This window comes from Colossoma macropomum, unplaced genomic scaffold (assembly GCF_904425465.1).
Source record: "Colossoma macropomum unplaced genomic scaffold, Colossoma_macropomum, whole genome shotgun sequence".
In the NCBI taxonomy this organism is placed as follows: domain Eukaryota; kingdom Metazoa; phylum Chordata; class Actinopteri; order Characiformes; family Serrasalmidae; genus Colossoma; species Colossoma macropomum.
In genome coordinates, this window is record NW_023494791.1 from 19,506,699 (window position 1) to 19,519,824 (window position 13,126).

General features: G+C 38.5%; 1 protein-coding gene across 3 annotated transcripts in view; it reads left to right on the forward strand.

Moving 5' to 3' along the window:
* kcnq5a (potassium voltage-gated channel, KQT-like subfamily, member 5a) overlaps positions 1–12,569 on the forward strand; it is a 140,943-nt gene extending 128,374 nt beyond the window's left edge. For 2 of the 3 annotated variants that reach the window (XM_036574286.1, XM_036574285.1), the window contains 4 exons: positions 2,618–2,723; positions 4,436–4,567; positions 7,875–8,004; positions 9,086–12,569. In XM_036574286.1, coding sequence (XP_036430179.1) covers positions 2,618–2,723; positions 4,436–4,567; positions 7,875–8,004; positions 9,086–10,138 — 1,421 coding nt within the window. In that variant the 3' untranslated portion in view covers positions 10,139–12,569. Of the gene's footprint in view, positions 1–2,617; positions 2,724–4,435; positions 4,568–4,934; positions 5,049–6,935; positions 7,050–7,874; positions 8,005–9,085 lie in introns of all 3 variants that reach the window. The other variant, XM_036574284.1, reaches the window with a different exon arrangement.
* Positions 12,570–13,126: the final 557 nt, after the last annotated feature.

A 13,126-nucleotide genomic window follows, 5' to 3' on the forward strand; every position in this document is an offset into this window, starting at 1 on the left:
GTTGTGACTAGTAGGGGCTGCTGGTCTTCACACAAAGATAAATTAGCACAGTTATAGGCAATTTCATTTTTCATTGATATTAATTGAATGTTTAAATTTAAAAGAATTGAATTAGATTGTGGAGGAACTGTTCTGTTGGAAGGACAAAAATCTCCTGGCCTTTGAGATTTGTAACAAGGACTTTGAAAAGCTAGATAAATATGTAAGGAGTAAAAAGTTGTTTTTCTTGGAAAGGTATTGAGTAGGTGCAAATCTTTCAAAATAATTTGTAGTAATTTTTTTTTTGTATTTTCCACCCTTCTTTCCAGTTAAAACTAACAGTTAAAGACTTGAAAACTGTGTTTATAGTGCTGTTTGCTGTTTTTGGCACCCAGTCACAGGTTCTAAAAGCTAAATGATTTGTAGGTCACCCTTTCTCTGACCCTAAGCATTCTTGTTTTTTTTTTAATGGACATCTAGTTGGGTTTGTTCCATTTGAGGAAGATCTAACACAAGCGCTGCCTGCTGTCCTGCTTCATTTCTGTCCCCAGAGTGTCCTCAAAGGGATAAGACAGAAAAAAAGAGAGAGCGTAAGAAGTGAGATGAATAGTTACATTTATATTCATACAATAGTCCAACCAAAAAGTTCTTAGTGAAAGAAACCTAATAAAGACATTTACATGCCAATTATAAAAAAAAACAAGTCATTTATAGTCCCATTTACATGGACACAAACATAGTCTGACTTACATGTTTGTTTTGGTGTCTTAAAACTCAGCACTTGTGTGTTATTATTAAGTCCAGCAAAATGTCATGGAAAGTGCTTTAAAGTCAGTGGAGCAATCAGAGAGTTTACAAATTTGCATCTGTCTCAAATAATCCAGTGTTGGTTTGAACCACGTTTTAATTGAGCTAAAATTAGGTTGTTTTATATCAAAACATTGTTGTGCATGTAAACATAGTTACTGAAAACATTGCTTCTACACTTTTCAGCAGTAGTGTACATGTGAAGCACTGTGTGGACTAGTGAGAGAACTGTGCGTGGTGGGGATGTTCAGCAGGGTTCTGAATTGGAGCTGACGTCCCTGTAGGCAGCTGCAGGGTGAGGGATGACGCAGGCCATGTTCTAGGATCAGGAACATGGGCTGAGGGTTAATCACCTCTGTGGCTATATCATTGCTCTGGCTGATTCAGCAAAAACCCACAGTGACTCCAGGGAAGCGTTTTATATGTCTTTCACACAGAGCTACGCAGATGCAGACGCTGAACACCCAAAGGTCCTCGTACACAGGCCTGAACAGCCCAACAAATGTCTCCTTTCTAACTACATGCTGTCGGGACGAAATCTTCCCTCTCCGTTTTTGTTGTTTTTTTTATACATACATATATATATATATATATATATATATATATATATATATATATATATATATATATATATATATATATATATATATATATATATATATATATATAGTACCAAGGTTGAAAATACCACCTGCCTTTTACAATGTATTAAAATTTCAGTTGAAGTGGTCCAAAACCACTTCGATAAGGACGTTTTTCCTTTGTTCTGCAAAGTTATCATTTTATATATACAAGATTTTGTCCTGTTAGCAGTGATACATATGTTGAGCATTTGTTTAACATGATCTCATATTTGTATATTACCTTCAGAAGCATCTTAGAGACAGTGATGCCCTGTAGCCATCACTCCGCAGAAGGCCCATCAGCGCAGATTGATGGCCCTCAGATCTAGCTGAATAGCGCTAAAGGCCTTATATCCTTCCCAGAGTCATATATAAGCCTCTACTGATAGAGGAGAAGTGCTGGACTTTGCATTTCTTTGGCAATCTCTCTACCACAGCCGTTTTTCTGTGCTTTACAACATAGCTGTCTCATTACACTACAGTAAATCTAGTTAGGGAAACCCCACTCAAATCATCCACCGCTACCATATATTTTCAACATAGGGGCCAGGCAAGCCCATGTGGTTAGGGAGGAATTCAGTCTGTTCTCCGAAGAGTTTTCCGAAAAACATTGACCTTTGATCTCTGACAGGATTCTTTGCCAGGTCATGATTCTTTACTTAACCAGTAAAAAGTTATGTTACTAATCAATTCAGTGTTGAACTACTGCAAGTGCGCTGATTGTGTTGCTACAAAGACAGGCTAAACACCAGCCGTCAGGTTGAAGAGGCATGTGGGAGAGCTTTCTTCTGATTCATTGCTGTATCGATTGTCCTGTGCCTTCTTCCAGGCCCTGGCTCAGCCCCAGTGGCCCTTTCAATTTCAGGAATGGTACACTTTTGTGTTTGACTCTTAACTCTGTACAGCTTTCTCAGTCTGATCTCAGAATCATCTACAGCTCCTTTCATCATTCTAGACATATCTACAGTTTCTATTTTACAGCTTCCTTTCAGCCTATGAAACTGTAAAGTCAGCTCACTATCAACATACTGAAATTTAAATGTATATCTGTAACAATTTTGATTTTATATCATTGAAAATATTGTTCCATTCACCTTATAGTTCACATGCACTCTATTCATTAGGTCTTTTCTCTGCCCATTTTCTACTGTTGTGTCTCATCCTCCATATCTGCCCACTTTATCTACACCATCACCCTCCATCCGCAGCTGACAGTCTGGGAGGAGACGACTATTTCGATGAGAAGGGCTGTCACTGCGATGTCTCTGTGGAAGATTTGTCTGCTCCTCTGAAGACAGTCATCCGAGCTGTCAGGTGAGGGAATGACTACACTGACGAGCCTCACCCTCATTCAAGACAACAGGGGTCTACCCTTTTCTTGTGCCTTGAGGGTAAATGGAGTCTGATGAAATTCCTGCATGAGATTTACATTGCGCATGGGTATTTTTAGCCACTTTTACTCTTGCAACTTATTTTAAATGAATAATGTTCCAAAAAATCCTGAAAACTGTTTTAAAAAACATTTATTTTTACAAATGTAAGGTTAAATATTCATTTGTTGTGTGCAGCTAGCTTAACAGTTGATTTGATTGTTGGGTTGATTTAATGATATATCTTTGTATTGTATACATATGTAGTTAAACAAGCTACCCATTGACCAAATTACATAAAGTATATCATCCCTGTCCGAAATAGAAATGCTTCAAAATTACTAAAAAAAAACACCTCTTTTGTTTGTTTTGGACTGCGATAATTTTCAGTTCAATTCTATTCAGTTAAATAGAGCGAGAACTTGGAGTTGCACAACTTGCACTGTAAACAGTTTGCCGTCTTTTGCTTGAAATGTTTATGTATACAGTTCTGCTTAGATGTTGACATTTTGCTTAATGTGAGATGCAATATCAGCAAAACATTTTCAAAAGTTCTAAGATAATTCTCAATTTGTTTTATTTCTTTATTCCAAAATATACATGCCCTATTAGTATACCTACTTAAGTGAATTAGCACTACATTGATATCTGTATATTCAAATAAACACGTGTCTGAAAAGAATGTACAGTGGGATATTACCATTGGCTCTCATAATCTGACCATCCTGTGCAAATAAGGACAATTACATTACACTCCAGGTTTCTCATTCATGCTGAGAAGGCCTCTTGTTGTTACTCCAGGAGACCCATCTCACTGTGCACAGTCAAAAGGTCATCTGAGGGCAAAGTGGATGAGATTTCTCCTTGTGCTTTCCCAGGGTGTCAGATGGACACACTCACAGCTGCCTCTGCTTACACACTGGCTCATCTGACACGTGTATCTGAGCATAGTTGACAGGCGCTGGAAGCAGGATTTAGGACTGTGTTACTGAGATCCATTCACTATTATGTCAATATTTTACTTCCATCTATATCTTTCATTCTCTCCCTGTAGAATGATGCTGTGAAGAACTGACCTTACTCTACTCACCTTTCTAATGTCCTCCACCTCTGGAGATTTGTGTGGATCAATGTTTCAAGCTGCGTTTTAATCTATGTTTTTTTGAATGGGCTTTATGGTTAAGAAACAGTGTTGCACACATGGTTTGCCATCGCCCTCTAGTGTCAGTGTGGCAGCAGTGCATCATGTTAAGGTTCACTTAACATGATCATTTTACTTGCGGGACAAGCCATGAGGAAGGATGAGGAAAATTAATTTCACAGAAATCCTTGATTTTCTGTTCAGGCTGTCCTGTTTAGTGAACTCTTTGAAATGGCATATAAAAAGTTCTCCAAAGACCCCATCAAGTTCTTCTTCTTATTATTTTTTTTTAATTTAACAAACAACAAAGCTAAGCTTTTAAGAATGTGTCTGGCCATTGTATGAAAATGTATGTTTGTGCTTTGGCTTAAATTATCAAGGTTGTCAGGTAAAAAAAAGATATTATATCTTCGTGTTTCAGCTTAGATACAATTACACCTTTTTTAAATGACGTGCCTGCTGTCAAGGTGTTAAGACAGAGTCAGGATGTGAGTCATGTCTTTGATTCTCACCAGGATAATGAAGTTCCACGTGGCCAAGAAGAAGTTTAAGGAGACTCTCCGGCCGTATGACGTGAAAGATGTGATTGAGCAATACTCGGCTGGACACTTGGACATGCTGTGTCGCATCAAGAGCCTCCAGACTAGGTTAGAGCAGATTGACCCTTACATAATTCTAAACAAGACAATCACTCAGAATAATGAAAAATACTCTTTTAATTATATTTAGTGTCTTCTTTGCTGCTTACAGCTGCTCATGTCTTAAAATATAATATGATTGCTATATGAATGAATGAACTGATTGAAATGTTGCAAAATTTCTCATTATTACAATAACATTAAGAATGCTTTTTGGCTATTCCTATAAAGTTACAGTGTTGGAGATATAAGGTTTTGTTATTACACCAACTGTATGCACTCACAGAAATAAATGGCCACATAAACCATTATGTGTTTATTTGTGACTACTTCTGATCCCCTGATTGTCTTGCCTTGTTTGCACTCTCCTGTTCAGGTTGGACACAATAGTGGGTCCTCCACAGACTCTGAGCAGCAAAGCCAAGACTTATTCCTCTCCTTCCCTGCACTTGTATTACAGCCAAGCTAAGAGGAAACACTCAGCCCCAGGGTCAGCTGACCCACAGTCCCCCAACAACATTACTTAACATAGAAAGTGTGGACATGAGTTCCATGCTTAGGCTATGTGTCTGGTTTATCTATGACAATATCGTCACAGTCGTAATAAAACCTTACAGGAGATGCAAAAAAAAAACAAAAAAAAAAACATACTTCAATATATATTAATATAACAACATTTTATTCTAAGTCTTTTTTTTCTGTTGGCCTAGTCATCGTGCCAGTGTTCACAGAAGGCAACAGTCGTTTTCAAATGATGTAAAAATCAAAACTGAAAAAATCCATAAGGCTTTGATATGACAGTGATGATTCGCGATGGTATTACATATCAAATATTTTGCAGTGGTGCAAACCTTCTCTGCATTTCTGAGCAGTCAAGCTCATTTTGTTGCACATTATATGTCATTCACAGACACAAAGGCTTAAGCTATAGACTCTGTCTAGCCTATTTCTCCTTGCTTTTGCTGTGTTACTTTCTCTTTGTTTGAAAATGAGAGCCAGTAATTGTATGCCTAATATGACATCTTGCATGCTGTTCTTTTGAATGTGGGACTACCTCAGGATAGTGTCTTCTTTCCTTTGTGATTAACGAATTTGAAACATAGTATTGCTTTTAGATGTCTAATCACTGGATGATTTATCAGCATTCTGTATTTTACTGCTGATATATCAGAGGATTATGGAGTCTAAGGCTGTGCCAGAGCGAGGTGTGCAGACTATAAAGTGGTATGTTTCCCACCTGCTAGATAGGTGTAGTAAATGTCTTGCGATGAACTTCTGTAAACTTAGTATTCATTCCAGAATGCTTATGATATTTTGCACACTTTTATGTCTTTCAAAAAACCTGAAGCTAAGCCATTTACCTCAGTTCTAAAAAGGTTGGGACAGTATGTGAAACATTAAGAAAAACAGAAAGCAGTGATTAGTAAACTTAGTGTGACTTACATTAAATTGAAAACAGTACAAAAGACACAATATTTATATTGTGTTTTATAAAGTTCACAATATTTATGAACTTTTTTTTATTGAACATATGCTCATTACAAATTTGATGGTTCCTTGTTCAAAAGTTCATCAACTTGTGGTTTTGTCTAAGCACTGAAAACACCAACTGGTTAAGTTTTGAAAGTGGAATTTTCTGACATCCTTCCTATAAACAAGTCTTCAGCTGTGTGTGTATGTGTGTGTATATGAGGCCGGCTTTGTCATATTTTGCGCTTCGTAATGCACCACGTTTTCAGTGGGAAGCAAGTTTGGACTGCAAGCAGGCCAGTCTGGCACTCATACTCTCTGATTACGCAGCCATGCTATTTAACACATGCAGAATGTGGCTTGGCATTGTCATGTTGAAATAAGCATAGGCGCCCTTGCATTAGGTGTTGTCAAGAAGGCAGCATATGTTGCTCTAAAATGGGTATATATCCTTCAGCGTTAATGGTGCCTGCACAGATTTAAGTTACCCATGTGATGACAGGACCTGACTTTTGAACTATACACTGGTAGCAATCTGAATGGATTCCATAAACAGTGTGAAAGGTTGACTCGTCAGACCACAGTACACATTTCCAGTGTGCATCAGTACATTTCAGATTGAGCCTGGAGAAGTCGGCAACATTGCTGGACGTTGTTGACATACTGCTTTCCAAATTACAAATTACAGCTTTCTGTTTACATTTGCATTTCACACACTGTCCCAGCTTTTTGGAATTGAAGTTTGTAGTTGACTGAATACTGCTTTTAGTGCATGTTATCTATCCATGTGATCCATCTGGAGTAGTGCTTGTGCTAATGTTGCTTGGAGTAGCTCCTCTAGAGTCTTTCCTCTTCTCTCCTTGTCTCATAATGAAAGATTAAAAATACACCTCTCTCTCACACACAGACTTGCTGCAGGCTCAGGTCCACAGCAGACCCTAAACACCAAAGCCAGGAACCTGTCCTCTTCTTCACTGCACTTGTATTACAGCCAAAGCAGGAAGAAACACACCAGCTCAGGGTTAGACTCATGCCTAGCCGCTGTTTCCTATACTGGAGTGCTGGGCTTGGGCAAATGCTTACCTGAATTAACCCACACTGTCTCTCGAGGGTTCAGAGCTGATGCTGGGCTAGTGCACTTACTTAAGGTTTAAAGGCTGCTTTTTGTGCAATTTATGCTGCATACATTCACTTAATCACTGATTATCAGATGGGTTCTAGAAAATCTGTTTGTAAGTAAAATATAAAACACAACTGAAGGTGTGTATTTGAGGGCATTATCTAAGCATCAGCATTGGACTCCAAAGTGATTGATACTTGTTATCAAAGTTTCCCAACTAAAGGAAAACATTAAATCTCTAACACTTGGTTTTCTCAAGTCTTATTGGTGTAGATTTGTGGTTGTTACTAGCTTAATTCAGATTGATGCGTTTTCCATTACTTTGCATGATGACACAAATGGAAAACTGTAAAATTAAATCTAACATCTTACTAATACATTACAAAATTAGTATCGTAAATAAGCTTTAGCATTATTCATAACTTGTGTTAATGTAATATGTCTTAATTTAAGCCACATGCCAGTAAAAAGAGCTAAAAAAAAACTTGAATCCTCTGAAAGTCAGGCAATATCTGCATTTTGCAATACAACGTTTCTGTTCCCAATTACTCTCTGAATAATGTAATTCAAGGTGGTGGTCAAACTCTTAACAACTTTTCTTATTCTTTAACTGGAATCAGGTTCTGTCCCTCTGTGCTGTGCCGTGCTCTGGTTAGAGGAGATCCAGCATTTTGTGTTATCTCTTCTTTTCTTCTGTATTTGTTTAACCAGTTTTTTTGGTCACAGAGTGGATCAGATCTTGGGGAAGGGCCAGATACCCATGGATAGGAAGATGAGGGACAGGATCCTTCCAGAAGGGGAGTCTTTGGAGCATGACATGAGCATGTTGGGGCGTGTGTGTAAGGTAGAAAGACAGGTAAGTCACATATGGACACATGGGGAGACAGATACACACATTTGCACTGAATTCGCAGTAAATCCTGTGACCATAACTAAGAATTTGTGGCCAGTCCAAATATAGAAACATTGTCTATTGTATGCACTTTATTTATGCACTATATTTGTAATTAAGAAGCTTGCTTCAGTACCCTTGCTTTTAGCTACATCTCTCCCACATTTACTCCATTGTTTTATTGGTAATGGTGGATGATTGTGAATGTGTGAAAATACACAAGTTCTGCACTTTTCATGGCCAAGTTGTGATATGTTGTCACCAGAGGCATTGGGCAGTAGGCAATGCCGACCCGTCTGTGGACACATCCTAAGTACCATGTAACCACACATTCCTGTCATTCAAACTAAAGACTAACTGAGTCGTCTAATTTGTTCTCTCGGGTGACAAAAAGAATAAAACGTTCAGCGCTGTCTGGTAACAGACAGGTTTCTGCCAGAGGCCTACATGAGCATGTTGTTCTGATTGTCTTGCAATACAGAGTATAAACAGAATACCACTACACTCTTAAAAATAAAGTTGGCGTTATAGTTTCTTTGGAGTGATTAAGAACCACTTTTGGTTTCCTAAAGAGCCTATTAATGGTTAGTTCTTTAAAGAGCCAGTTTTGAAAATGAGAAGTGCAGGTGTAAAAAAACTTTTTTTAAAGTTTGAAACACATCTAAATAATGAAAAAAAAAAAGTTTGTCTTTATTTTAGAAGTGTATGACAAATGAAAATGGTAGTTTATGTAACAAGTGGCATATTGGATGGCTGTAGATAAGCTATGTTTATTATTGTACTCATAAAAATAAAGGTGCCATATAGTATTCTTTGGAGCGATTCCATAGAACCACCACTTTTGGCTCTCTAAAGAACCTTTCAATAGATCAATAGGTTCTTTAAAGAATAGTTTTCCTAGAACCATGTCCAAGCAATGTTTATTTCTGAGAGTGTGCATGATAAAAAAACTATACTTTGAGTCTGAAGTTCAACATGTAGAGAAAGATAGAAAACATGTAGTACACGCTAAATTGTCTAATTCATTTTGTTTCATGTGATGCAGGTGCAGTCCATTGAGTCAAAGCTGGACTCATTGTTGGACATCTACCGGCAAGTTCTCCAGAAAGGCTCGTCCTCAGTGATGGGTCTCTCAGCTCTTCCTCTGTTTGAGTTGGAGCAGACATCTGACTACCACAGCTCCATCCAGAGCAAGGATCTGTCCTCCTCCACACAGCTCACAGGCAATGGGGTTTCTCGGTCTGGCAGTGCTAACCTGCCCTGCGGCCTACAACTCGTTCTGGCCCCCAGTGAACTCAACCTGGGCACTAGCTACCCAACTTCTGCCTCCTCTTTCTCTCCCTCCCCACTGCTTCATAATCAACCCTCTAGCCCAGAAAGTGTTTACCCAGCCTCGCCTCCCCCTATCCTCACCCCTAACAACCTTTCCAGAGGTCATCCCAACTTCTCTGAGCTGACTAGACCTCTCCCTACCACCAACCCCAACACAAACACTCTGCAGCTGCCCACCATGTCTCCAGGCACGCCTTCCAGTCTGATCTCAGAGACATTGCAGGAGAGCAGGGCAGAGAGCCCTAATGGCTGCCTGCTTAACACCCAGACTGAAGCTGTTTCAGAGGTAAAATGTTCTCAAAGCAGGGTGCAGCTAAGGAGCAGACCAGAGAGGAGCCCCAAAGAGGAAGGTTCCTGGAGGAGACACTTGAGTCTTGAAATTAATCCACTAGGCCTAATGTCTTCAGGAGCAAACAACCCACTGCATTCAGACCGGGGACTGGGGAAGTCTTTCTCTGCTCAAAACCTCATGCTGCCCTCTGGTGGGGACTGCCACCCTAATCTGTCTGCTCGGAGCAGCGGCAGCAGCAACAATGAGTCCAACGATCGAGAGACCCTGCCAGACTGGGGCGACACAGAACTCTTCATCAGCGACAAAGAGCTGGCGACCAACGAGGGGAACTTCAACTTCCTTCCACAGCAAAGCACGGACGCCTGCTTCTCCTCTGAGCTCGTACAAACAGGAACCCCTGGATCAGCTCACAGCCAAGCTGGACCCACAGGCAACTCAGAGTCCCTGAGCCTGCCTCATGTCCGTCTAAAGTGACCCCAGCACACAGCAGCCTCTCTGTGGAGACTAGCTTCTGGTTCCATATGCGCTTTTGTTTTTCCAAAGGAAAGGGGTTGCCAGCTTCACTCCACACCTTTGTCTAATTTCCATTGTCAGTTGGTGAAAAGACAATGTGTTCCACATAACTTTATGTTCATACATACATACATATCATTTGCACGGACGATGTGTCAGAAAGGGGAATTTAGTAAGGAAAAGGTAATAAGCATTAAAAGACCAAATGAAGGATTGTGGTACTGACTGAGCTCTACTCTCAGTCTTGCATGGGCATTGCATGTTTAAAACGCAAAAGCACATTGGATTGGATGCATTTATGGTTGCTAACCCCCCCACCCCCCCACTCAGTCTTAGAGTTCATAATTCAGTCTCTTCTTTATACTGTTTTTTCTCAGATATGGATTGTCTTACTTAGCTGCCAAGTCAAGTGTTTCACCAGTCAGAGAACGCCAGTAAGTGACTGCATTAATGCCATACCATAGATCTCTGTGGCTGTCTCTATAAATAGTTTTATTAGAATATTTTGTATTGCTCACATGCATCTTAGAGCACGTTCCTGAACTTCCCACATGTTTGGGGTCTCATGTTCTTAGATACAGAAAGACATGCCTTAGGCTGCTTTGGGAAAGAAAAGGAACACAAGTTGGAAATTGATACACTATATGTATGTAGACACCCTTTCTGAATACTGAATTCAGTTATTTTAAGGTGCACCCATCTCTGTCATTGATACTCAATTGTGCATGCTTAATCTCCATAGAAAAGCATAACCAATAGAATGGGACTTCCTGGAGCAGTCGCAAATGAGTGTGATGTCATCATGCCCATAGTCATAGAGGTGTATTGTGTTTTCTGTAATGATGGAGCATCATTGAATACCTTTGGGATGAGCTGGAGTGGTATTTATGGTGCTCTTGTGGCTAAATGCAATCAAATCCTCACAATGAGCCTCATTTACCAACCATTCTTAGGAAGGAATTTCTTCTTAAAACCTACCTACGCAGTTTTCACAAAGATTCTGACATCCACCAGTGTTTTCTTACTTTGGGATTTGTTCTTAGGTAAGAACAGAGCTGATATGCACTCAAGAGCAAAAAAGGTGCAAACCGTTCTGTGGTTTAAGAACACATCATGAATCTGATGTAGACTTCAGGACCTTTCCAAAGGATAAATTTAAGAAAAAAAAAGGAAGATATTGGTGAATGAAGCTTAATTTTACAACATCTACTGAAAAGCCTTCCCAGACGAGAAGAGGCTGTTACTGCAGCAGAGGGGGATAAACACCCAAATAATATTTAGAAGAAATGGATGAGCAGGTGTCTACAAACATTTGGATGTAGAGTTTTTAGACATATTAGATCATTAATATTTCAACAAATTAACAAGTTCAGGTTATTTTTGTTTTTTTCTTTAATGCTAGATAAGATGTACCAGTATAATCAACAACAGATAAAAGGTTTGCTGTTTTTTTTATGTTACATAATCTTACATAATTTAGCACACATTTGTATTCTTTTCCAGATTTTTAATTCTGCAGTCCACAAGAGTCTTAAACCCAAAATTGTGCTTTTCAGCCTCCTTTCTTCTCTTAATTTTCTAATCAGTCTCTATTCTGAGTGGATCAGAAGTGTTTTTGCTAGACTGGTTATTAATATAACTTATAATGTAATGTGTATATCAGAATGTCAGTATCTAATTGTATGTTGCAAGTCATGCTTAGCTGTGTTTTAAGCTTTTCTGAAACTGTGCAACACCTCTGGGGTACACATTGAGGGTGATCCTGGCACTGTAGCTTACAACAGTTGGAAGCACAATTGTTCAGAGTTTGAAGAGAAACCTGCAAATGTGATGAATGTTATTTTACATAATCATGTTGTTATTTGTAATCCAGAAGCATAGAAAGAATGGTACGTAACATCCTGAGCGTTGATTTACGTTGCCATTGTTCATGGATTCTCTATGGAGTATGTCTGATTTGCAGAATAATGCTGTAGACTAATATTAATAATAATCTTCTTAACACTTTTTTAAAAACTAAATGCTTCATGATGCCCTTTTGCATTTAACTATGATTTTAGCTGCCCCAGTTCTCTTCATGCCAGTACAGTACTCTTATTTTGACCTCTAATGGAAACTGTTAAGAGTTAAGGTTGAAATAATTCAACAATTTGCTTGGCTGTGAACGTAGCTCATTTCTTTTTGTTGAAAGCAACGTTTATTTTTGTTTTGCCACTAATTTAGTAATTTATTACACAAAACTGGCCTTAATATACATGCTTGATAATGTTAGAGTTCTGTCATGCAGATTAATTTATTTCAACTATGTGCACATAACAGAGTTGATGCTCTGGGATTGAAAAATGCAAAATGAAATTTTATCATACTTAAATAAACAAAAGACTTGAACTCATGAACTGTGTTGTGTTTGTGTAATTAGTCAGTGTTTAAATGTGTTTAAATACAGGACTTCACAGCTCCTTAACCTTTAGAAGATCATATATATATATATATATATATATATATATATATATATATATACACATACATACTTACATGATCTGTAAAATCAGCAGTGCTTTTTTTCTGTGAACTTTGTTTTTCGTTTTATGGTGCAATTATTCATAACAATTACAACATGTCACTACAACATACATCACTACCACACTAAATTGGAATTTAGCAGCAAAATAATAATATAAAATATAATAATAATATAAAATAATCTAATCTAAAATAAAACGCAATTCAACCAAACAAACAAAAAAGCTAAATAAAATTATTTAAAAAAAAATGATAACCAGACATTGGGGGAATCAAAATATGTTGAAAAGCTCCAGATATCTGAGAAAAGGGCAGCTCTTCTGTAAAACCAGCAGTCAGTCGCTCTTACGAAGGTGACCGTTACGTCAGCGGATGTTGACGGACGCGCTCGTTATCTAAAGGCACCGCAGTAAGAACCCGCGGGTT